General features: G+C 55.1%; 2 protein-coding genes across 12 annotated transcripts in view; both read right to left on the reverse strand.

The window, feature by feature from the left end:
- Positions 1–1,857: 1,857 nt before the first annotated feature.
- Positions 1,858–25,602, reverse strand: part of Znf775 (zinc finger protein 775) — a 24,613-nt gene continuing 868 nt past the window's right edge. The window contains exons 1-4 of one of the 5 annotated variants that reach the window (XM_023712808.1): positions 17,998–18,087; positions 11,075–11,302; positions 9,199–9,279; positions 1,861–4,021 (exon numbers count right to left, since the gene is read on the reverse strand). In XM_023712808.1, the coding sequence (XP_023568576.1) occupies positions 2,427–4,021; positions 9,199–9,229 (1,626 nt within the window). In that variant the 5' untranslated portion in view covers positions 9,230–9,279; positions 11,075–11,302; positions 17,998–18,087 and the 3' untranslated portion in view covers positions 1,861–2,426. Of the gene's footprint in view, positions 4,022–9,198; positions 9,280–9,466; positions 10,309–11,074; positions 11,303–17,997; positions 18,088–25,602 lie in introns of those variants that run through there. The other 4 variants (XM_023712812.1, XM_023712809.1, XM_023712811.1 and 1 more) reach the window with 4 other exon arrangements.
- Positions 20,853–25,602, reverse strand: part of Repin1 (replication initiator 1) — a 5,621-nt gene continuing 871 nt past the window's right edge. For 2 of the 7 annotated variants that reach the window (XM_023712795.1, XM_023712796.1), the window contains exons 2-3: positions 24,799–24,996; positions 20,853–23,567 (exon numbers count right to left, since the gene is read on the reverse strand). In XM_023712795.1, coding sequence (XP_023568563.1) covers positions 21,847–23,567; positions 24,799–24,955 — 1,878 coding nt within the window. In that variant the 5' untranslated portion in view covers positions 24,956–24,996 and the 3' untranslated portion in view covers positions 20,853–21,846. Of the gene's footprint in view, positions 23,568–24,798; positions 25,541–25,602 lie in introns of those variants that run through there. The other 5 variants (XM_023712797.1, XM_023712792.1, XM_023712794.1 and 2 more) reach the window with 5 other exon arrangements.

Genomic DNA, 25,602 nt, shown 5'->3' on the forward strand with positions numbered 1-25,602 from the left:
TTGAACTCAGGACCCTACGCTTGCCAGGCAAGCGCTTATTATACTGAGCTATCTCCTCGGCCCCTCTTCTGAAATATTCTGACCCACCATTATCACTTTACAATGAAAGAGAATAAAAACTGGAGTTGACAGTACCACACCGTTCTTGGATTTTTTTTTTTTTTTTTTTTTTTTTTCCCGGAACCGGGGATTGAACTCAAGCCCTTGAGCTTGCCAGGCAAGCACTTATTCTACTGAGCCATCTCCCCAGCCCCCATTCTTGGATTTTGATTTTGATTTGGGATGCAAGGTAACAGGAAGCCTGGGACCTACATGACAGTCTGCAGCAAAAGACAAGTCACACTGACCCAGCCTCATTCCTATCAAAAGGCAACCTCACTGCCCTACCAATGTCACTGGCCATGTGACATTAGGAATAAGGAAGCCTTGCTGAGAGGTCCCAAGTTAATCATGTAGATTTTCCAAGTCTTGGGTGTTATCAAAATGGTTTTCCACGAAGATCTTTAAGCTCAAGGGCAGGGACAGTGTCTTACTCATGGCGGCATTGCAGAAGTCTAATACATGCCTGACACACAGTGGGACTGACCTGGCCAGGGGGCACACACATGAGTAACTCCTTACTCTAGGGGATTTGGCCCTGCCCCCTTATGACCCAAAGCATTAATACGTGAGTCAGTTACCCGGGAAAAGTGAGCAGGTATCCTCATGAATTTGCAGGCATGGGCAGCTGCAATTAGTGTCATTCGTCCCTAGTTTTACCAACACTGCACTTTATCATCAAACACGAGCCACTGGTGGAAAGAGCACACTGTACTGCAGGATACCCCTGCTGGTTGGATCTCTTCAGCATCTGTGCCACCGGATTCTGCGGAGATCCGGTGTTTCTGCAGATCCGGCCCAGGAGTGACTACTGGTGCCAAGACAGCTCCCTGGATTGGCTTCAGGATTCGCTAAGTGGCAAAGAGGAAGCAGCAAATCAATTAGAAGAGTCCTCCAGAGCTAGATTAGGGGTTTTTTCTTAATTTTTTTTTTTATGTATTTGGTACAGGGTCTCACTATGCAGCTCAGACCTGTAGTGATCCTCCTGTTTTCAGCCTCCCCAGTGCTGGGATTATAGGCACCTCCATGCCGGGACTCAGTCGCTAGCTCAGTGTGCCCCAGGGGTCAGGCCGGCATGCATGTGGGACCGGGGATCAAACCCTGGTTCCCACACTTGCTAAAGCAGGCTCTTAGTCTGCTGAGCTATCTCTCACCAGCCCTAGATTAGGTCTTAATATGAGCAAGGGTACTGGGCACTTTCTGGGCAGGCCAAAGCGGTCAGGAAAGGAGCTGCAGAAGAGGGGCAGGGCCTATGGAGGAGGCAGCCCCCCCCCCCCCCCCCCCGCGCGCGCTAGTAAGGGTCAGAGGGGCACTCAGGAAAACCCTTCTGGTTTGGCTTCATGTTGATCCTGAGACCTCAGCATCTAGATGGGCAATAACCCTGCCACACCTCGCTCAGTGTGGGATCTCGTTTGTGATCCAAGAACCAGACCAGGAGAGCTAAGCTGAGGGGGTGAGCGGCCCAGGCTTATGTGGAAACAGGTACTACAGAGATTTGGGGAGAAAGGAACAAAGTGTTCCCCACCGGGGGCAAGAGCTGGCGGCAGGGAGCAGCTGTGCTCAGGGGAGGAGCTCTATGCCCAGGATCGACCAGATGGGCACCCTGCAGCGCGTGTGAGGCAGGCTTCGGTGAGGGTGGGTCGGAGACACTGAGAGTGTGGGAACAAGAAATCTTTCGTTTTTCTCAAGTCCTGGATGGAAATGGACCAGGTAGGTCACAGCCCACCATTCAGTATCCCCAGGATCCTCGGCAGCAGGGACACTAAGCCTTGGAAAAGAAATACCAAATTATTCAGCTCCCCAGAAATATTTATTGGATGGTCATTAAGGGGAATCTTGCATGATACCAGTACACCAATAGCGTTGTTAAATGGATGGTCCCTAAGGGCAAACAGTGGTGTTGGAAATGTGCTTGCCCCTCCCTACCCATCACCTCTTCTCCACCTGCAGTCTCCAGAGTTGGTGGCCACTGTCTCATGAGGACGGTCCCCAGGCTACCCTACAGCCCGAGTTTGGCGGCTCACCAATCCTGGCAATTTCATACCCCTCTCAGGGACCCCAACAGCCCCCTCACGCAGAGCCTGAGAGGTCTAGGGTCCACCTATTGGAGACGCACAGCACAGCGTGGGGGCCAGGTTTGGGGGAACAGCAGATCTCACCCCCTCCTTCAGCACAACCTGGGCGCTCTGCCAAGCACCCTCGGATGTTGCTGGAATTCTGTTCTTGGGCCTCGTTACCCGGTGGAACGACCTTCTGTGTGGGTCTAGAGGAAAGTGCCGGCATGCCTGCCCTCCCGGGGCCCCATAGGCACCCCCCACACACACACACTACAGCGCCTCTTCCTCCTCCTCTTGGGAGGTACAAGGCCCGGGCGCCGGGGCTCCACGGTGGACGCGCTGGTGCTTGAGCAGATGCTGTTTCTGCCGGAAGCCGCGGCCACACGCAGCGCACACGTAGGGCCGCTCCCCGGTGTGGTTGCGCTGGTGCCGGGTGAGGTTGGGCTTCTGGCTGAAGCGGCGGCCGCACTCCGGGCAGGCGTAGGGCCGCTCGCCCGTGTGGATGCGCTGGTGGATGGTGAGCGCCGACCACCACGAGAAGCTCTTGCCACACTCATTGCAGATGAACTGCCGCTGCTCGCTGGGTCCCGCTAGGCCTGCGGCACCCTGGCCCCACAGAACATGGTGCTCTGTCTCCTGTGGACTACAGAGTTGCGTAGAGTCCAGACCCCCGGGGCCCCCCTCAGTGCGTGGCTCAGCGTGCGTCTCCCCACCCTCGAGCTCGGGCCCGGGATGAGGCAGCTCGGAGGCACGCGCGCACTGGTGGGCGCGCAGCGCGGCGCGGCTGGGGCAGCTTTGCCCGCAGCGGGAGCATGATGCTGCCTGCGCGCCAGGCAGGTGCGTGCGCAGATGTTTCAGCAGGTGCTGCTTCTGGCGGAAGCTGCGGCCGCAGTGTGAGCAAGGGTGTGGCCTCTCCCCGGTGTGGTTGCGCAGGTGCCGAGTGAGGTTGGGTTTCTGGCTGAAGCGGCGGCCACACTCAGGGCAGGCGTAGGGCCGCTCGCCCGTGTGGATGCGCTGGTGGATGTTCAGTGACGACCACCATGAGAAGCTCTTGCCGCACTCATTGCAGATGAACTGGCGCTGCTCCCCGCTGGGCCCAGGAGTGATCCGAGTTCCCGGCTGTCCCCACCAACCTCGGCACAACCCTAGCCAGGCCCACTCGGGACGTCCTCGAGGTGGCCCCGGCCGCAGGCGACAGGTCCTGCGCACCACCGGGTCCCGCTGTGCCTCCTGCAGACCAGAGCGCGAGCCCTGACGATCCCGGGCGTGTGCTCGCTGGTGGATGCGCAGGCCTACCTGGTGACGGAAAGAGCGCTGACACTCGGGACACGAGTGGGTGGTGGGTCGGGAGTGGGTCTTCTGGTGCTTGAGCAAGTGCTGCTTCTGGCTGAAGCGCCGGGTGCACTCGGGGCAGCAGAAGGGCCGCTCGCCCGTGTGGTGCCGCTGGTGGCGAGCCAGGTTGGGCTTCTGGCTGAATCTCTTGCCGCACTTGCCACACAGGTAGGGCTTCTCCCCGGTGTGCGTGCGCTGGTGGGTCTTCAGGGACGACCACCAGCTGAACCTCTTCCCACAGTCCACGCACACAAAGTGACCTGCGCCCGCAGGAAGTGCTGGGCTCAGAGGGCCCGCAGCTGTCCCAGGGGCCCGGCCTGCGGGCCTTACATCAGGTTCAGGGGCAGGGGCCCGCCCTAGACACCCGGGCTCCTCCTTCGCCCCCAGGGCCCGCGGCCGGCCCAGGGCTTGGCATGTCGGGAGGCCCGGATGCTGCTGGCAGATGTTCTCCTTATCTTTCTCTGGCAAGGAAGCCTGCCCTGCCAGCAGCCGCTCTGGCTTCTCCTGCTTAATTTTCATGACCAGTCCATCTCCTGCCGGAGGGGAGAGAGGATGAGGAAAGGTCAGCAGCAGCTGCTGATGGGGTGGAGGGGAAGGGCAGAGTGGGAGGGGCACCAGCGGCCAGAGAGGAGCTAGGGGATGACAGGAGCCTCCACATGGAGGAAGAAAAATGGGAAAGGGAGGGAGTAGGGAAAAGAAAGATACGCTGAGGACAGACAGAAGTGTGGAGAGTGAAGGGGAATGTAGGGAGGATAAGGGACTGGCTCAGGCAGAGGACAAGGACAAGTGCTCTAAGCCGGGAACCTTAAGGAAAAGAGCCAGGGGAAGCCTCCTGGGAGGCCCCAGGCAGCAAGGAGAGAGGGGCCAAGTCTCAAAACACGGAGGGTACCCCAAGCCCCTCCGCAGTGAGGGTGACGGAGCCCAGGGCACTGTTGAGGAGCCCAGGTCTACAGAGGTGCTTTGCCTGCCTAGCTCCAGGGCCAAGCAACTGTGCGAATGCACCTCCTTCAGACCCTAAAGACTGCATCCCTCACGATCCACTTAACATGGAGAGCGAGAGCTGGAAAACTAGTCGGTCAGTTGGAAATCAGGGCAATGGCCACATTCAAGGCCACGGGTTCTCAGGTGTGGGCAGTGCTGTCTCGGTTGTGGGTGCTAGGCATGTGGGTGTGTTCACTCAACGAGAATTTACAGGGTCTGTGACTGGTGCACTTACCTCTGTGTGCTGTACTTCAATAAAACGCTCACACTGAGCTGGGTGCAGTGGTGCACACCTATAATCCTAGCATTTAGGAGGCTGAGGCAGGACTGCTTCAAGTTCAAGGATGACCTGGGCTACATTATGAGTTCAAGGCTGGTCTGGACAATATGGAGACACACACCCCCCTTTTTTTTTTTCAAAAAAAGAAAAAAAAAAATACTGACTGGTTGCCAGTCAGTTTCTTGATGTTGGAACGATATAGGTAAGAAAAGACAAGAAGAGCTAAATCACAGCTTTCAACATTACAAAGACAACAAATAAACCCAAAAAAGAAGAGCAAAGGTATTAATAAAGATTAAAAACAGAGATTATAAATAAAGGGAAGACAAGTACAAAAAAGAGATTCTGAAAATCTTTTTTTTTTTTTTTGGCGGAACCGGGGATTGAACTCAGGCCCTTGTGTTTGCCAGGCAAGCGCTTATTCTACTGAGCCATCTCCCCGGCCCCAGATTCTGAAAATCTTAAAATGTTACGTATAGATTTTATATTAATAAATTTGAGGGCCCAGTGGCATAAGTGCCTGGAAAGCGCAAGGTCCTGAGTTCGATTCCCTATACCCCCCCAAAAAAAAGAATAAGAACACCTGACTGTAAAATAAACAATCAGAAGAGAGTAAAGAAAAAGCCAGAGTTCTACCCCCAAATAGGCAATAAGCCACATGACTGCATAAACAGATTCTATTAAAAATTCAAGAGGATTATTCCCAGCATTGAAGGAATTTATTTGACTAAAGTTAATTTAAGTCTAAATTTAAATTTATACAGACAGATGGGCTAACAGATACACGATCGCACAGGTTTAGGTAAAACATGTGCCAATATGTGGCAAAAGACTGATCTAGACTGTGTAAAACAGGGCTGGGGCTTTGGATCAGCGGTAGAATGCTTGCCTAGCAAGCTGGAAGCCCTGGGTTCGGTCCTTGGCACCAAAAAATAAATCTCCCCTACTATGTGTGAAAGACTTGCACAGATACGCTGAGAAGAGGTAGGACCTCATTAGCCAGCAAAATGACAGAACACAGAAAAGGAAGACAGACACTATCCCTACTTCACAATACACAGGGAGCTGCCTAAAGGGGACAGGAGTGCACAGGGTGTCCTGGGGCATACCCAGAGGGGTCTCTTCATAATATAAAATACCAAGCAGCAGCAGAAAAGACGGGGGGGGGGGGGGGGACGGGACGATGTATGTCAATATGGATAGACTTCTGAAACATTTTAGGAGAAAAGCAAAAGCAAGTTGAAAAACCAGTATAAATCACCTGACCCAATTTATGAAAAATAAAACGATGTCTCTCTCTCTGCATATGAACCTGCGGAGTCCAGGATAGGGAAGTGGTCCCCTCTGACAGGACAGGAATAATAGTGAGGTTGGCCAGAGAGGTCAAAGGGGAACTTTATCTGTGTTTTTCAGCCTGTGTGGGAATACTCAAGTGCTAATCATTTTTAACTCTTTATAATTTTTAAAGAAACAAGGGGGCTAGCAAGATAGCTTAGCAGTCTAAAGTGCCTGCTTAGGCAAGCTTAGGCAACTGCAGGGACTGAGGTTTGATTCCCAGCACCACATGCTGCGCCAGCCCTGCCCCTAGAGCAGGCTGAGCCAGACATGGAAGGGGAGGGGAGGGGAGGGGAGGGGAGGGGAGGGGAGGGGAGGGGAGGGGAGGGGAGGGGAGAGGAGGGGAGAGGAGGAAGGGGATCATGGAGAGTGCTTGTAAGAGACCTGGTTGCCAATTTTAGTGTACACGCTGCCTGCGCCAGCAGAGGGCCTGTTTCCTCTTGGCAAAAACAACGCCATCTGTCTCCTCCAGGGCTTGAGTGTGAAAAGTCATTTTATTAAGAGTCATAATTTGAAAACAAAAATGGCGATTTAAATTACATATTGGCGGGAACTGACCCAGCAAAGAGTGTAGCTGATTCTAAGAATGTTTCTTCAGCCTCACCCCACTGTTGGCCAAGAGAAGCACTGAAGGCACTAGGTGTCCACAGCGGCTGCCTGGTGGTAAGTACCAGATAGACTCAAATGGGAAGGGACTGTGTCCCTGAGTGACCCTGTGCTTGTTGATGTCCCAGAGCTCACCTGGCCTGTGCTCCGCCTGGCTAAACCTGGCTACCATCTACCAGAAGCTGTGTCCTCCGGACCAAAGACATCTCTGCACCCAAAAGCCTGAGGGCACCAGGACAAGCCTTTGTATTTCCAGCCACAAAGGGCCCGGGGCACACACAGGCCCAGCACAGGTCCTTGCAGAACTGGAATGGGATGTGCTTGAACCCAAGCCGGCCCCAAGGCACAATCTTTATTGCTTAGTTCTTGCTTGATACACAGCCTTACAGGGAATGCGCCTGAGTCATTGTAGAAAAGAATGTTTTATTTTTATTTTTACTTGATTGATTGGTTGCAGTACTGGGGATTGAACCCCAAGGTTTTCACACTGAGCTACATCCTGTTTTACTTTTCATGTTGTGATAGGGTCTCCCTAAACTGCTAAGTTGCCCAGGCTAGACTAAAATTTATGACCCTCCTCTCCCAGTATACTGAGATTATAGACGTGTACCACCACCACACTGGGCTTATGTTTTAAATTTTATTTAGAAATAATAGGAAGTGGAGCTGAGGAGACAGCTCAGTAGTCTAACCTCCTTCCTGGTAAGCACAAGGACCCAGGTTTCATCCCAGGTATATGTGCTGGTCCTACTCCGGGCACATTGTGTGGCCCTGAAACTGGGTGTGGTGGGGTACATCTGTAATCCCAGCGCTGAGGAGGCTGAGACAGGAGGATTACTATGAGTCTGAGCTGTGTAGTGAAACCCTGTACCAAATAAATACATAAATAAATGATTTTTTAAAAAGAAACAATATGGGGCCAGGGAGTTAGCTCAGTAGAATAAGTGCTTGCCTGGCAAGTACAAGGGCCTGAGTTCAAACACCAGTTCCAAAAGAAAAAAAAGAAACAATAGGAAGGTGCTTATTACTCAATGGGTACAGAGTTCCGGGAGTAACCCAACAAGTCTGAAAACAGATGGTGTGATGGTTTTGCAGCACTGTTAACATGCTTAATGCCAATGAACTGTACTTTTCAAAACGGCTTACATGAATGTTATGTTACGTGTAGTTTGCCACGATCCTAAAATCACATAAAATATATGTAAGTTAAAAGAGAGGCTGAGAATGTAGCTCAGTAGGACAACTCTTTCCTAGCATCCTGGAGGCCCTGGGTTCTACCCAGCACCACAAAAAACATATAAATAAGATAGATAAGCTATTTCCCGACAAATGTGGCCGTCGAAAATGAGTGGACCACGGTGTAAATCCAGCTAGGCAGGCAGCTTAAGGAGCCCTGAGAACACAGCTGAACACTGCCCTGGGCCCCAGGGCCCCAGGATTTAGTACAGCGTTTCTCAAACTCTTCCCTAAAACCGCAGGCTCACCTCAGGAGCTTCTCTAGGGAGGGCAGAGGGCTCTGGTGGTTTCTGGGTCCCTTGTCAACCGGAGCTGCCCTCAGCCAGCCGGGTCCCCCGGTGAGCTGATCTGGGGAAAGGGCCCTGCTGCAGAAGCACTCGCACGCGAGCTCTAGGCGTCTACACTGTCTGCACCCTGCAGGACTTGTGCTCCCAAGGGCAGGCTGGGACAGCCCAGCCGCACCCCCACCACCAGTGCCACCGGGGGGTCAGGCACTGGCTGGAATGGGTGGCTTCCACTCCTCACACTGCTGCCCTTGCAGCCTGCCAGGAAGATCTGTCTTTCCCAGTTACTGCCTGATTTTCCCCAGGGGTCTTGGGACCACTGCAATGATTTTCCTGGAGAGGGCAGATGGCCTCCTGATGGGCGCCATGGGGTGGGACTCTGGGGTCCATGGGGCAACTTGTGGAGCCACCCCCTGCCTGTTCTCAGACCCAAGGACACCAGGACAGGGGCCACAGAGAGCATCCAGAGTGGCTCACGGGAACCAGGGCCGCTGGGGAGGGCTCCAGCCAGGAGCACATGACCAGACTGGAAAATTTTCCACTCCCGGGAGCATTTGCCTGGGAGATGCAGGCTCCCAGCCAGTAAAGACCCTGAACTCTGGGTGACCCCGGGAAGCTCTAACAGCCTGAGACAATTTGCTGATCAACAGTGTGTTTTCACCACTTTCCTACCCAGAAGCTAGTTTGCCATGTTAAATTAGGAGCCCCTTAGTCAAAGCCCTTAAAACGCACCTCAGAGATTTCTACCGTTCCTGCCCTGTGTGTAACGGTAATGGTAAGACTGGGCCTTCCCAGTTCTCTGTTCCCATGGCTTCTGTCCTTGTTCTGTCCTTTGTGTGACCTTCAAAGTCCTGGCCCCCATCCTGAAACTGTACATCCTAGAAGCTACTGGGCAAGGCCAGCAGCATAGTCTCAGCTCTCGGGGGGACAAGGGCAGGTGGGCCTGGGTTGAGGGGGAGGGGGAGGCCACCTCCAGGCTCTCTCTTACCTGTGCTGTCACCAGGCCGGCTGCTCTCCATCCCTGGAGTCTCCCACGTAGTCAGCACTGGCTGGGTCCCTGCCCTGCCATCTAGGGGTGAGATGGAAGCAAAGAAAGAGAATTGGCCTGGGGGGAGGGGGAGGGGGACAGGGGAGGAAAAGGAGGAGGAGGAGGAGAAAGAGGAAGAGGAGGAAGAGGAGGAGGAGGAAGAAGAGGAGGAGGAGGAGGAGGAGGAGGAGGAGGAGGAGGAGGAGGAGGCCAGGCTCTGAGGCACTACCACATGAGATCTCTTTCCCAAGAGCTTTTCTATCTGCAGCCTCAGCTCAGATAGTCAGATCTCTAAGTTGCACACATACCTGCTGTAGGTAAAAAAACAGCCTAGTTCCTGTTGTGTAAAGAGGAAATGGGCCAGGGACAACTGTGGACATGCCCAGCATCGCAGCGGGCCAGGAAGGCAAAACCCAGGGGACAGAGCTTGGTCCCACACTCAACACTGACACTCGGGTGTGGGAACAATGAGGCATCCCCTGAGCACCCGGGACCTCAGGAGGGCTGTGTAGCTCAGGGCAGGGCCCTCACCCAGGAAGCACAAGGCTTCCTTCCCAGCGCCACAAAACAGCCAAAGCACCAGAGCCACCCGTTCCGAGCCAGTGGCTCCCCTCAAAGCCCCCACCCACATTCTCCCGCAAGCCTCCCAGGGCGCGTCACACCCATCCCTGGACGTGAAGAGTCCCAGCTTCACAGATCGAGCCATCAGCATTTTCTTCATTTCACAGCCATGCTTCTGAACATTTCCTGACGGGTTCTCTTCCCACTTAAAAAGGAAGGTAGCTGGGGGATGTCACCTTCCGGGGGCAGCCATCTCTGGCACCTTGGTGTGCAGGCAGGTACGCCTGGCCCCTCAGTCAGGCTCAGGCTCAGCGCCCAGCCCCCACGCCTGGGCAGCCAGGGCACTTAACAAATGTGCGGCGTAATACATGTGCTGCCTGGCTTTGAGCTGAGGCTCAGAGATGGGCTCGTGTGTCCACTACCTGGATGTGTGGCTGTCATCTCCAGGTCACAGCGGGGACAGCTGGCTTCCTCATGGACACCCTGGCTACCGTTCCTCCCTCCTCCAGGTCCCCTTTCTGAGTCCACGCTAAGGACTCCTGCCCTGATGGGGAAGCTGGCCCCTGAGCAGGATCGTGGTGCACCCTGTAATCCTCGCACTCTGGAGGTTGAAGCAGGGTGGTCATGAACTTGAGTGCAGCTTAGTGACTTAACAAGATTCTGTTTCAAAACTTAAAGGGGGGGCTGGTGAGATGGCTCAGTGGTCTAGAGCATCTACTTAGAACAAGCTCAACAAAGCACAGGAACCGCGGTTCAATCCCCCAGCACCACATGCCAGTCAGCCCCGCCCCCTGGTGGGCTGAGCTGGCCACACACACACACACACACACACACACACACAGAGAGACACAAATAAATAAAATTTAAAAAAAAATTAAAAAAAAAAAATTAAAGGGGGGGAGCTGGGATATGGCTCAGTGAGAAGGCCCTGGGTTCAAGCACTAACCTGTAAAAACATCGACAACAAAAAATTAGACCTGCCAACAGGCAGCACAGAGGGGTAAGAATCAAAAGCAAAAGCACTTTCACGGTTACAAAGAGGGAAAGGGACACCCTCCTTTTTTCAGGGTACTTTCTTTAGAAACGTCTGTTAAGCCAGACTCTGTCCCTTGGAGCCATATATAAATCTTCTGTAAAGCTAAAGAAGCCCCAGGCCAGCCTTCCGGGAAGGGCCAGGAAGCCACTGCTTTCTGATGTAAACCTGCAGGAAGCCAAGCCACCTCCTCAAGGGGAAACCTAATGCAGGCTGGAGCCAGGCTCCCGCTAGCAGACTTACCTCCTGTCCTAAACAGGAATTTATTTTTCTTTTGGGTAAAGGCAGTTGGCTGACAGATGGTCACCCACTTCCCAGGTGAGTTCTGGATGGCGCTGTGATGTCCCCTTGTTTGAGCAGCAGCTATCTTGAGAACAGGTGTGTCCGGGGGCCTCTGTCTGACCCATCACCAGGGTGTGGGTCACTTCTGTGGCCAAAGACTGCCTCAAGTGACATCACATTCTGGTAATGCTTATTCAAAAAAAAACAAAAAAAAAAAACAAAAGCAAAAACAAAACTTTGTTTGCTTTCTCTCCTTTCTGGAAGAGCCGTTTCTAGGGGGCCAGGGGCTGATTTCAATTACTTCCCTGCAAGAGGTTGCCCAGAACCCTACTGTGTTTTCTCATGGACATGGAGCAGAGGAAGCAGCAGAAGAGGGAGGGTGAGGCCCACTGTGCCAGGCCCAGGCAGGGCTGGAGGGGCTCAGTCAGCAACCCCAGCTGTGCCCTGCCCCCTCCAGCCCCAGTGTGAGCTTCAGCATCCCATCAGCCACCTCTCACCACGTGCACCCTGCATTCACCGAAAGAGGCCTGAGGACCATGGAGAGGGGCCACCTCAACACCAGGAGACTCAGGGAGTCAAAACTGGGGCTACAAATCTGGGGCAAATCTGGGGCAGGGTCAGAGGGTCAGGACAAAGTCTATGCGACAAACCTAGGGGTCCCTAAACCAAACCCAAGGGAGTCTTGCTTTATCCGCTCTGGGTTCTAAGAGCTGGTAGGGCCTCAACGTTGCATCCTTTGATGCCTTATGGGCTACCCTGTCCAGGACCTGAAGGAGAACAGACCTGTGCAGGAACAGAAGGACCCAAAGGGACCAAGTAAGAAATGAGGGGACATAGAGGACCGGCAGGGGCGAAGGCAGCCGTGCCTCCAGGGGCTCTGGTCCACCTGTGTCCTCAGGACGGACAGATCTGCAGGCCACACCTGGATACCAAGCCAGACCATCCCTCCATGTGGACACCCACTCTGGGTCCTCCGTGCCACCTTCTCTCCAACTCTGCCTCCTGCTAGGCCGCCTGGCTCTCCCCTCCTCAACCCACCAGGATGCCCCACACAGTGGCCAGCACAGACACCTAGGAAGCAGGCTCCCCTGTTGAACACCCTGCAGGCCCAGGAGTATGCACTCCCAGGGGCTAAAGACAGCCTGTCACACAGCCCAGATCCTGCTCCCTGCAACACCTCAGGAGGATGCCCACGTCACCTCCCCTTCCTCCCACCTGCCTGCCCTCGGCTGGACCAAGCTGGATCAGAAGCCCTCAAGGAGGATGCCCAGCTGCTCTGCCAACTGGGAGCTGCATGGAGAGGAGGGGGTGGGCTGCGGCAGGTGGAGTACCCAGGGCCAGGGGGTGACAAGGGGGCCCAAGTGTCAGCAAAGACTTAGCAGCTGGGGCGAAGAGCAAGGCCAAAGGCCAGGGCCTTAGAGAGGCAGCTTGGGGACCTGTCCAGGTCCCCATTTGTCCCCAGGTCACTGTGTCTAGAACAGCTCAGGGCCCAGGAAGAGAATTGGATAGTACCCCACCGCCCTTTGTCACCAGCAAGGGAGGACAGTGCCTTTATTACAGACAGCTGAATTAGGTAGAAATGTAAGCCAGACAGACCAGGCCTCTGAGGGAGTCAGCGCAGAGGATGCGAACACAGCGCACCTGCGGCGAGAACTGCATCTGTAAGCCAGGCCTTGAGGCAAAGACAGAGTGCGCAGGCCTGTGAGCCTCCCCAGGGAGACGCAATAAGTTATACTACAGTGGCTATCACCTAGTCCAGGGAAGTCTGGGCAGACATCAGTCCCCCAGGTGGGTGACCTCCCGACCCACCCCTTCCAAAAAGCTCTTTGTTCTTCCCATGTTCACTTGCCACGTGACTGCTTCCCTCACTGGGTCATTATTACCTAAGTGGTTATAACTGTAATTATTTTTTTAACATATTTGGTGCAGGGTCTCACTATGCAGCTTGGACTCATAGTGATCCTCCTGTCTTCAGCCTCCCCAGCACTGGGTTTACAGGCGTGTGCCACCACGCGTGGGCCTCTGCTGCCTGGGTCTCCGATGCCTGCTCAGTGTGCCCCGGGGGCAAGGCCAGCACAGCATGTAGTGCTGTGCTTGCCTAAGCAGGCGCTTGGTCCCCTGTGCTATCTCACTAAGCAGGCGCTTGGTCCCCTGTGCTATCTCACTGCCTTCTTTTTTTTTTTTGTCTTTTCGAGACAGGGTCTCACTATGCAGTTCAGGCTGGCCTTGAGCTCACTTTCCAGCCTAGACTGGTCTCGAACTTGCAATGATACTCCTGCTTCAGCCTCCTGAGTGCTGGAACTACAAGCATGTGCCACCACACACGCCTGTACCTGTAATCTTACCAGTTGACCTTAGTTTTGGCCCATGTTATACCCACCGTATGACTTTGCTCTACAAAACTTGCTTTGGGAAGTGGGCTCGTCAGCAACCCACTTCAGGACCCCCTCCTGTCTCGCAGGAGCTCTTGCAACACATTTTCCTACTCTAACCCCTGTTGTTCCTCAGAGCTCATCCTTCAGTTCTGGGGAATGCAAACTTGGGGTGTCCGCTATCCAGCAGACTGAGAGCTGTGTTGCTTCCCCTTTATCACCTATGCCAGGAGCAGAGGCTGAACCTGACTGGTTCCGCCTTCCTCGCACATCCCCCCTGCCATGTCAGCATCTGCAGGGTGACGGGTGAGGGCAGCCAGGCTCACTCACCCCCATGGGCCACCAGCTGCTGGAGGCCAACTGTGCCAAGCATTCAGTGCACAGCGCCCGCATCATCCTTCAGCTAGGGACACAGGAGCTCAGCAAGGCGAGGTCACTTAGTCAAGGTCACACAGCCAGTAAGTGCTGGAGTCAGGACCAAGCGGGGGACCCTGCTCCAGCCTGGGGCTCTCTCAGTGACCCGATCATCTCCAAAGAGACAATGTGTGACTCACTGTGGAGCTACCTGTGGCCAAGACAGCCTCAAGTACCCCTTGATTTCAGAGGTTTGGCTTCTACAGGCACATGAACTTATTTAAATTCAAATAAATTAAACTTAAAATTCAGTTTCCTATTCATACTGACACACTGAAGTGGTCATCAGCCACCTATGGCCAGAGTCATTGCCATCTTCCCGGAAAACCAACTTCAGGAACACAGGGGCCATACCCTGCCTGACCCCCATAAGCGGATGTCTGATCTACATGGACTTCATTAACAAATGGAAAACTCTGAGAGGTCACTTGCAGCCCCTGATATTCATCACAAACAACAAATCCCTCGGGATAAGCCAATGTCCCTTGCCTGGGAAATGGATTGCAGTAACAGCAGTGATGTTGTCACTTGAAACGTATGACTGACAGCACGCAGGAAACAGCTGGAAACACCAGTGCACCCACATGCCCACACACCCATCTATACCCAACTAAGCAAAGGAAAGTTCAAAGAAGCAAAAATACAGACACAGCCAGGTAGTGACCCAGGCCTGCAATCCCAGCACCACTCGAGACTGACACAGGAGGATGGGAGTTCAATCCCAGCCTAAGAAACAACCCTGTCCCAAATTTATTTATTTATTTATTTATTTATTTATTTATTTATTTATTTGACAGGGTCTCACTATGCAGTTCAGGCTGGCCTTTGCTCACTTTTTTTTTTGGGGGGGGCAGAACCAGGGATTGAACTCAGGCCCTTGCACTTGCCCCCATGGGTGCCTGGTGATCCAGGGCTGAGACCACATGGCATGTGGGGTCGGGGATCAAGCTAGGGTCTTTGTGCCTGCCGGGTAGGTGCTTATGCCTCCTCTGAGCTATCTCTCCAGCCCCAAAGTCCCAAATTTTTAATAGAAAGGGAGGGCATATTGTGGAGATTTAGCCCAGTGTCAAGGCCTTGAGTTGAATACCCAATATCAGAGAGAACAACACTTACATAACATAACAGTAGGCTGTTATAACCATTCTGTTTTATTGTTAGCTATTGTCATTCATGCATGCGCCTGATTTACACATTACATTTTATCATAGGTGGATATGTTTGTTTGTTTGTTTGTTTGGGGGTACTGGGGATTGAACTCAGGATCCTATGCTTGCCAGGCAAGCGCTTTTTCTACTGAGCTATCTCCCTGGCCCTCATAGGTGGGTATGTACTGCAGAGGAGAATCAGTAGACACAGGGCCTCAGTACTATCCACCACGGAAGACAAGGGGGCTAGTGTGTCGTCCGTACAGAGAATCAAAGGTCGATTTTAAAACTTACAGGCACACTTACGTGTCACAGGCACTCTGACATGTCGATGGGAATCCTGTCAGCACAGATTCTTCCTCAGCACTCACGAAACAGGACAGCATCCTGAGAGTCCTCAAACATCCAAAGACCCCTTGCTCCAAGAAACAGAACATGGGGACACAGGAGCAGAAGCACTGTGCCTAGCAAAAGCCAGGAAGTCCTGGGCAGCACCACCTGTTAGGTTACCTGGGCTTGGGGGAATGTGGCACGGGCTGAGGAAGGCTGCAACGTGCTTCAAAAAAGCTGGTGTGAGGTAGGCCCAGTGCAGCATGGGAGGGTCTCCCCATCCCCACTCTTGGGCTTGGCCTGTGGTATTCAGCGCACCAGAAAGCAGTGGGTCTTTTCCTTTCACCGACTGGGGTGACCTCAATTGCCACAGGGCTGGACTGTCAGCCCAAGCCCCACTGCAAGCCCACTGCCCAAAGCTTCGAAGGTCTTTCCAGACCCACACATCAGTCCCATGTTACACCTGAGAATGGGAATCTGAAGCCTGGGTCCTACCCTCTATCACTAGCCTGCTGTCTGTCCCTGACAAGTCACTTCAGCTCCCTGAGCCTCAGGTTCCAGAGTGGAGGTGACTGAAAGCACATTCTCCAAGGGTTTGGTACAAGCCTTAGTCAGGGCTGGGCTGGAACCACGACCCTTTCTGAGCCCTAGAAATCAGACAGTGGGCTTTCTCCCCTATCTGAGAACAACCCCCATGCCCACATCCTGCGAGCCCTCTTTGCAGTTTCCCTGCTGCCCACCTTCCTAAACCTTGGCTTCATGAGGTGCTGTCTGCAGAGGCCTCTACCTCACAGAGCAGTTTATGTGCCATATTGGACCCCCCATCCAGATCAAGGGCCTCTGGTCTGGCACCCCAGCACCAGGCAAGCCCAGTCCCCCCTCCATGGCTCTCCAAGGACCCTCATCACTCACCCCATCCTCCCACCTTGAAACCTCCAGATCTGTCTCACTAGGGAATGCAAACAGCTTGCACCAACACAGTTCTACCAGGGCCATTTTCTTTTCTTTCTTTCTTTTTGAGACAGGGTCTCACTATGCAGTTCAGGTTGGCCTTGTGCTCACTTTTGTAGCCCCCAGGATGGTCTCAAACTCACAGAGATCCTCCTGGCTCAACCTTCCAAGTGCTGGGACTGCAGGCGTGCGCCACCACACCCGCTTCTCCAGTGCCACTTTAATAAGTCCCATAATCACCCACTGCCAATGAGAGTTCAGGACTGTTTCTCACTGGGAGGTCTTCAATGAGTCCACAGCTTATCCTGCTCCCTTCAATCCATTCAGGACCCAAACCAATTTTTCTAAAATTGAAATTTGGACTTTACTCCCTTAGGTAAAGTCATTCACTTCTAGATTTAACTAAAAAATAAAATAAAAAAATAAAAAAAAAAAGGCAGACATTCAAAACCTTGCTGCTGGTCACCCCTCTCCAGAGCACCCCAACATATACCATCATCTCCCACTTGCAGCTCCTGAACCTGTCACATCCTCCCATACCTGAAGGCCTGTGACAAGTACTGGGATGGCCTTGTCTGGCTCTTCAACTCAGCCCAGGCCAGGAGCACTTTGCCCAGGTAGCCTTTGTGGGCCCACCAGGCTGCCCACAGCCTGTCCTGTTTGACCAGAGCACAGTCCAAACCTGTGCCTTCCCATGGAATGGCTGTCATCACTGGTACTGTCTCCACAGCCAGGTGACAGGTGTCTTAACCAGGGCTGCTACTCACTCACTAGCACCCTGTACAGGTTCTGTGTATGGTAATCGCTATTAAGCATGGCTGTAAGGGAACACGGGCATTACAAAACAAATGACAGTCCAAAATAGAGTAGAAGCACAGAATCCCGGAACCTTGGAGCTAAAAGAAGACAAATGCCATCTATCTCTTCATCGTATTGATGGACACTGGGTATCCGAGAGGATATAAACAGTAGACCCCGGACTGTCACTAGCCTCCAACTCTGGGAATCTTGACCACACCCAGCCCCAGTCTGGCCTCCATCTTGCCCTAAGAGCTGCAGGAAGCAGCATCTCTATTACCCCCCCCCCCACCTACCTTTACAGAGGAAGAAGCACCTCCCCGTGTCACTCCTCCCCCCACCCCCAGATTAGGCAGATGCTTCTCTTACTATAATGAACCTTTAGGGATCCCCTACCCCGACACGCACAGTTGCAACTTCTGCGTTTCTTCCCGCTCACAGTTCTTTCTCCACCCACAATCTGTATCTCTGCTCCTGCAATCACGCATTTATTGAGTACCTACTATGAGTCCTTGTACAAAGAGCCCGGGGATCCTAACCCTGAAGCTAGTCTATCTGGGAGGCGGACACCGGTGTGGAACCCAGAATAATGGTGCGACCAAGAGAGGCAGAGGCGAGGGACCCCCCCAGATCCTCTTTCAGGTCCACGAGGCTTGCACCCGAATCCGACCCCCGCCCACCCAAGTAGGGTGGAGAAAGTTTGGGGCAAGGGGCGCGCGGGATCGCGCGGGGAGGGGGGTCGGGTGGAGGGTCCCTCCAACTACCGAGCTGGGTGGAGCGGCGCAGGAAGGACTGGGGCCTGCGCGAGTTAAAGCTTGCCCGGCCCCTCCCTCCCCGAAATGTAGAGGGATTGGAGGGAAGGGGAAATAAATACCTTTGACTTTGTAGCTAAGGTTAACGGGAACGGCCTCCCTGGGGGCGACTCGGGCACAGGGATCCCGGCCCTGGCCAGTCCCGGGGCAGGCGGGGCGGGCACGCGCTCCTGATTGGATGGTAGGACTCGCCGTGCCCCGGGCCGCCCGGCCACGCTATTGGCTGAGCGGCTCAGATCACCCGCCCGGCCCTATCGGAGCAGCCCGCGGGGCGGCCCCTTTGTTCTCCTGAGCCAATAGCCCGGGGCGGGGGACTGACCCCGGCCGGGGGCGCGCGTCCCGCGGTGGCAGCGCCTGCGTTGCGGCTGGGCTTCAGGTGCCCGGCTGACCTTGCCCGCCCGTCTCCCGCACACGCGCGTGTTAAGGTCTAAAGCTGGGTTCACGAGCTCGCGCGCCGGCTCAGGTTTCCTCTGAGTGTACGTCTGCTCTGGCCGTGTGCAGCGGCTGGGTGCACGCACCTCGCGGGAGGCGCGCTGCCACACGTGCGCGCGTGCTGCGAGCTGGCCCCAACGTCGCAGAGCGGGGTGATAAACAGTGTTTAGGACCCTGCACTGCGGAAGGTGCAGAACGCGTACCGCCCCGCCTTCTAGCTGCGGAAGCAGGGTCGATCCGATTTCACAGCTCGCCAGAGCTCAGATGAGTGGAATCCTTTCCTGGCTGCCAACCAGACCTGACTTTCGGCCAGCGCGAGTGTTGGGTTCCCAGGGACCTCCAGGAAAGAGAGCATTTTCTCACCTGCCTGGCTGGGGGTTGTCCTCTCACTTTGGCCGCGGGGGTGGGGTGGGGGGGGCACTGTGGGTCGCCTCCCGCTGACGGGATTGTGGAGCAAACAGAAGCCGGGTCTCCCTAGCTCCCCACACGGCTCCCGTGAAGCGGGCGGACCTGGTGCCAAGCAGGCAGCAGCTGGTGAGCAGGGGCACGGGCCCTGCTACTCCTGCGCCCCAGAAGCCAAATGGAAACAGACTAATTGTCCATTTTGCCACTAATTTTGTGTAGTTTTCACATATTTTTCTTTCTCTGGACTTTGGCTTATTCATTTAATTTTCTAGTTGCCTCCGTACCTTATTGAATTCTCTTACATTTGGTTTTAAGTCTATAGAAAGTAAAGTGCTACAGAAAGCCCTATGCAGCCGACGCAGCATCTCTAGCCCTCAACCCATGAGCTCTCATCCCGTGATTACTTTTTTTTTTTTTTTTTTGCGGAACCAGGGATTGAACTCAGGCCCTTGAGCTTGCCAGGCAAGCACTTATTCTGAGCCATCTCCCTGACCCCCGTGATTACCTTCTAGGGTACCTGGAGAGGGCACCACAATGGAGTGTAGAATTTACTCCTCAGAAACCAGTGTTGTAGTTCCAGCACTGCCACCAGCAATGTGACCCTGGGAAGTCACTTCGACCAGGCTTGTTCCCTCTAGAGTGAAGACTTCCTCCAGATTGACATTCCACAAGCCAGGGCATTTCAGGAGTGAAGAAAATGAAACACATCTGGAGGCCTATTCCCATTACCAAGAAATGGGGGCGGCCACACGTGTGTATGTGCCAACCACAGGAAGTCATGCCTAGGAGAACACCTTAAACTCTGACAGCGTAAGGAGAAAGGACTTGGGAGTGTGGGCTGAAGGAATCCAGGATTTCACATTAAAATATGTGCCTGTGTTATTTCAAGCTTTAGAGGATACTTTAGAAAGAGAAAAAACAATTGTAGAAGAGAAGGGCAGCTCCTAATGGCAGAAGTCTGATGTCCTTTCCCCAAATTCTTCCCTCAGCCAGTTAGCTGGGATGAACAGTGCTGAGCAAGCACTTGGGCCAGGCAGTGCTGTCCCTACACCCAGGCCACAACTTCCCTTTAAAATGATCATTTTCCTTAAGGTCCTCTCCCTGTATCCTTGTCACCACTCCCCAGCACTAAGCAGACTCCCAAGGACCGGCCCCCTCCTTCCCACCCATCATCTGCAGATGTCCATCTGCTCTTGCCTGGTCATCCCCCTTCATTGGAAGCCAAGTAGTCCCTCAGGGAAGAAATGTGTGTGAGGCTGAGACTAGGCCCTCTTCCCTGGGGCTTTTGACAGATTAATTCAACTACACAAGGTTTTCAACAGCTCCATAACACCATAAACCAATACAAAGCTTTGAAGCTGTTGGCCTCCAACCTGCACACTGAGCCCTACCCTCTCTGGCACCACAGGGGCAAGAATTAGGACTTAGCTTTAAAACCCCTCAATTCCTATTACAACATGCGTCATACAGTAGGCATTTAATACCTGTTTCAATCAAAAGGAGCACCACTCAGTTTACCCCAAAAGCATGTGGTGGAGGTGAAAGGCTCAGGAGTGAGACAGACCTGATTCAGAACTCACCTGTTTTGATTACTGGTTACACGACCATGAGCAAATGTCATCATGCATAAAAGGACAAAAGCCCCTACCACAAGAGGATCATGAGATGTGACGTAGGGGAACCTCTGCCAGGTGCAGCCCGCATAAACAAATGGTCATTCTGAAGCACCAGCACAATAACAAGAAAACAAAAATAAAAGCCTGTGATACCTGACAGAAACAGGGACTCAGATGTGCACAAAAGCCCCAGTGCAGGGAGACGTACCAAGTGAGGGACCATCAGGGAGCAGCCAGGGAGGACGCGCGGGGCTGTAAGTGACATCAGCCCTCTTTCCTCCACGGGCATCTGACTGTGTGGTCCACACAGCATGCCTGGGTGTGGAAGCCGTCTGCCATCTCTTGCTCAGAACTGCCTCTCCAGCTCCCTTTTCATGCTGACAACCCTCTGGCAGGGGCTCTAAGCAAAATCTGTAAGTTCCAAGGGATCAGCCCTCCAGGAAAAAGAACACTCCCAGCCAACCAGTTCTAAAACCAAACCTTTATTCTCTAATTTGAAAAGGAAGGTAAACAGTTGTTCTGTTTAGATCCAGAAAACAGAACAAGGCCCAACAGATAGAAATGATAGGAAAGCAGATTTAATCATCATAAGGAAGAATTTCTACCAATTAGAATCATCCTACGATAGACCAGGGCCTGGGGAGGTGGGCGCTCTCAGGGGCTTCATGCTCCACAGTGGTTGCCATCCACAGGCTGAAAGCGCTGCAGAGGAAATGCACCACCCAGGACCTTCCCTTGGGCTGCACCCAAGCCCAGTCCTTCCCAAAACACAGTGAGCTCTGGATGAAGCGGATCGTCAGATCAGGCAGAACAGCCAGGAAAGCCCGCAGCACCAGCAGGGCAGAGGATGGAGCCAGACAGTATCTTCGGGGAGGAAGAGGATGGACTTGCTATAGCAGATGGACCTCTCCAAGTGTGGTATTCTATGCAGGGGCAGCAGGGAGATGGACAGGTAAGAGCCGCCTGGCCTTGCCTTAGTGCTGAAAAAAAGCCCCGTGCTGGTTAAGGAGCGCAGGTTTGCCAAGGTGTATCCAGCTGGTCCATTTTCCTTCCCCTTGCCAGTGCTCATTTACTAAGGACTGTTCCACACCTACTTCCAAAAGTGACCTGAAGTAACTTATAGTAGAGACAGGGACATTAAGGCGTTAACACCAGAGGATGGAGCAGCCTCCTTCCCACTGGTGGCTCCTCTAGCCAGGGATTTAAGGGTAGATGGAGCTGCTATTGCTACGTTTTCAGAGCACAGGACAGTCAGGATGGAACCTCAGAAACACCACATGGACAGCGGGTCCTTTGGCTCTGACGGGGCTCCCTGACCACTGGATTGACTCCAGCAGGGCCAGCTCACCCCACCTCTTCCATCCCTTTTGGGATTCCCATTGTGCCTTCCACTAGCACCCAGGCATGTGCCTTGGGCCAGTGCCTCGCTCCTGTCCTGAAGGTGGCCCAGGGCTCCTCTCAGACATCGTGCTTCTTCTGGTGGGTCAGGAGGCGCTCCTCGTCGTCAAAAGTCTGGCCACAGATGGCGCAGCAGAAGGCGCCATCCCGGATGTGGCTCTTGCGGTGGGTGATGAGGTTGGATTTCTGACTGAAGCTGCGGTCACAGTCGGGGCAGGCATAGGGACGCTCGCCAGTGTGGATGCGCCGGTGGGACACAAGGTTGGACTTCTGGCTGAACGCTTTGCCACACTCGGGACAAACATAGGGCTTCTCACCGGTGTGGATGCGCCGGTGTGCTGCCAGGTAGGGCTTGTGTCGGAAGGCCTTGCCACAGTCGGGGCAAACAAAGGGCCGCTCGGGGGCGTGGTCACGCCGGTGGGCCGCCAAGTGGCTGCCCTGAGAGAAGCGGCGGCCGCACTCCTCGCAGGCAAAGGGCCGCTCTCCCGAGTGCACGCGCGAGTGCGCCACCAGGTGTGTCTTCTTGCCGAAGTTCTTCCCGCACTCTGCGCAGGTGAAGGGCCGCTCGCCACTGTGCTGCCGCTGGTGCGCGCGCAGGAAGCGCTCAAGGCGGAAGCTGCGCCCGCAGTCTTCGCAGTTGTACAGAGACGGGGGCACCTCTGCCTGATCGGGTGGGAGCTGCAGGGGGGCTCCAGGCACAGGCTCGGCTGAAGCCTCCCGGGCTGGCTTCTGAGGCCACGGCTCCACTGAGGGTTCGGGGGCCGCGGCTGGAACCTGGGGGCTCCCGGTAACCGGCGCAGCCTGTGCGCAGCCCTCCGACCGCTTGTGGATCTTGCTGTGCGATAGCAGGTTGGGTTTATGCCGGAAGCGGCGGCCGCATTCAGTGCACGGATAGGGCTTCTCGCCAGTGTGGATGCGCCGGTGCGAGGTCAAGTAGGGCTTGTTGGTGAAGCGCTTCCCGCACTCAGGACACTGGTGCGGCCGCTCGCCCGTGTGCACTCGGCGGTGGGCGATCAGGTTGGGTTTGTGGCGGAAGCGCTTGCCACAGCAGGCACACTGGAAGGGCCGGTCCACCGCGTCTCCACCGGGCCTGGGAGCAGTCACTGCCGGGCGCCCACGGGGCCTCGGGCCCAGAGCCTTGGCTGCAGCCTCCTCCAGCGCCTCAGCCACATGCACCCGTTTGTGAGCAACCAGCTGGTCCCACTGGGCAAAGCTTCTGCCACAGTTGCCGCAGATAAAGGGCCTGGCCTCAGGGGCAGGAGGGTGGCGCCTCCGCAGATGAGCTCTGAGCTGCTTTTGTTGCCAGAAGCGTCTGTCGCATTCCGGGCAAGCAATGGGCCGCTTTGCAACTGAGTGCGCCTGCAGATGCAGAACCAAGGCCACCCAGCCTTGGAAGCTCTGCCCACAGTGGTGACAGGTGAAGCCCAGGTCTGAGGTGGCAGAGGCATGAACCTGGCAGTGCAGCGCTAAGAATGGGGCATGGCGGAAGCGTCGCCCACATTCGGGACAGGGCAGGGGCAACCGGGCCTGGCACTGTCGGGTGTGAAGCCACAGGGCCACCCAGCTTGGGAAATGCCTTCGACAGTGGGCACAACGATGGGCCTTGCCAGGGGCTTGGCCACCCGGCTGGACCACTAGAGTGCCCCGGTGCCTCAGCCTGCTGGACTCCTTCTCCAGGGTCTGGGGTGACTCCTGGGATGGCCCAGAAAGGAGTCGAGGCGGGGCTGGGCCCATGGCCATGGAGCCCCTGCAGCGCCGTTCCAGCATGGGTTCTTCCTCTGCTGGGGGTGGAAAAAGAGAGTCACTCCAGGGACGCACACATCTGCCCAGCTCCCCTCCCTATTCCAATACCCTGAGAGCAGCTCACCAGAGCCTGCGTCCCTAATCTACACCATCCCACTTCCTATGTGTTAAATATTATTTCAACCACTAGGTAACACTTCAAAAATGTGTCTTATATCTCCACTGCCCCAAAAATGCAGGGAGGAGACTGTGACACTTGGAATCCAATTCATGGCAGCTGCCCCACTGTTGGCTGCACCAACACTATGGCCATGGAACTCACCAGAAAATGTGTTCTCATATCTCCCTACAGTATCTCGGGCTTTGCAAGGCTTCTCCGTTTCCCTCTGTGTGTGCCTACTACCAAGTCTCAGTGCTCAGCAGGAGCTCCCTGCTTGACAGATGAAGCAAGTGGGAGGCATCAAAGGCAATAGGACTTGCCCGAGATGACACAGTAAACCTAAAACAGAACCAAGACTGGGGCACAGGTGCTCTAAGCCCCCAGGCCAGTGTTCTTTCCTCTAAACACCTGGGTTTGCATGGATCTGGCAAAAACAAATTGCCTCTAACTCCTGCCACCCCATGGGGGGGGGGGTGCACTTTCAGCTTCACTGCCTCAGTCTCAGGGTCACAGCCTGGACAGTGAATGAAAACAACCTCTCTTGGGGGTGGGTGGAGCTCAGCACCCCTCCTGGCACTGCCCACAGCCAGGCCACCACCTGTCCAGACTGCCCACATTCTGCCCGTCTGCCCTCCTCCACCCACACGTGATTAGGTGATGGCAGAAGGAAGCTGTCTTGAATCCAAGGAACACCCACTGCCTGCTGCCCTGGGGGGCCCAATCCTTGGCTCTGCCTCTTTTGGGGTGCTGTGGCTGGGGCAAGTAAAGCAGGAGGGAAAATGAGAGTGGAATCTGCCCCTTGCCTGATCCTGCCCCAACCTGGCCAGGGGCTGCCCCTCATTCACCTCCTCCCAGCCTCGAGTCTCCTGAGGGACCTCCAGAGCCTGCTCACAGGCTGCAGGCAGCCACATCCTCCTATATTCCCTATAGCCTGCTCTCCTGGGGGAATAGTGACATGACTCATCCCCAGGGACTGAGTGCAAGGAAGATCCCCAAGACACGGAGAGGGAGACACACACGCACGGACACACGCACAAGCCCTTTCCCTGTGCCAGGATCCGAGTGGAGGGTTCGCTGGGGTTTGGGAGCACAACAAAGTGAGACTCTACCCTGGAGACCGCAGAGCTGGGGGTGAGGCTTTCTCCAGCTCCTCCTGGGGATGTTCCTGAGGATACTTCTGCGGCTGCAGCGCCTGCTTCGACCCACACTCCGAGAGCCCCCGGATGTTAGAGAAAACTGCAGCAATAAAGACACCCCTACCCCCATGGCACCGCTCAGACCTCTGAACGCAGAGAGGCCAGCCTTACCTGCGGGAGGGGGAAGGAAACGCGCGTGAGGCTCTGCGCTCCCCCAAGGCGTCATCTTTGTGTCCTCACCAGCCCAACCCTCCCCCACCGGGCCACGCACGGGCTCCGGCCTTTGGGCCTGGCAGAGTGACCTTAATGGAGGCGCGCTTCGTAAATAAACGTGGCCCTTCGTGAAGGAACCACAACGCTGCCCTTGGGAGTCACCTTCCCCCGGAGGGTCGGCACGCATTCTCCATTTCGTGCCCAGGGTCTCCTCCTGGCGGCCCCCGGCCGGCCCCGGGCAGGAACTCCGGGATCCCTGCTGGCTCTCCTGACCCGCTCTGCCCCCGGCAGGAATTCCAGGGCTGTTTCCCAAGGGGCTGCCAGGGCGCGCCGGCGTGACCGGGGCTCGGCCAGAATCCCTTCGACATCTTGGATGGCCGAGGGTGGCAGGCGGCCCACACCCCCCTTCTGTACGGGTGCGTGTCCCCCGCGGCACGCGGGTCCCGCTCGGGCAGGAGCCACTCGGGGTCCCCGCACGCGCAGCCCGCCGAGCCTGTGCGCAGGTGCGCCCCCCCCAGCCGCGCACCTCGCGGTCACGCGCTCCGCAGGCGGAGCCGCCCCCGC

The sequence above is a fragment of the Octodon degus genome, unplaced genomic scaffold, assembly GCF_000260255.1.
Source record: "Octodon degus isolate 3935 unplaced genomic scaffold, OctDeg1.0 scaffold00027, whole genome shotgun sequence".
In the NCBI taxonomy this organism is placed as follows: domain Eukaryota; kingdom Metazoa; phylum Chordata; class Mammalia; order Rodentia; family Octodontidae; genus Octodon; species Octodon degus.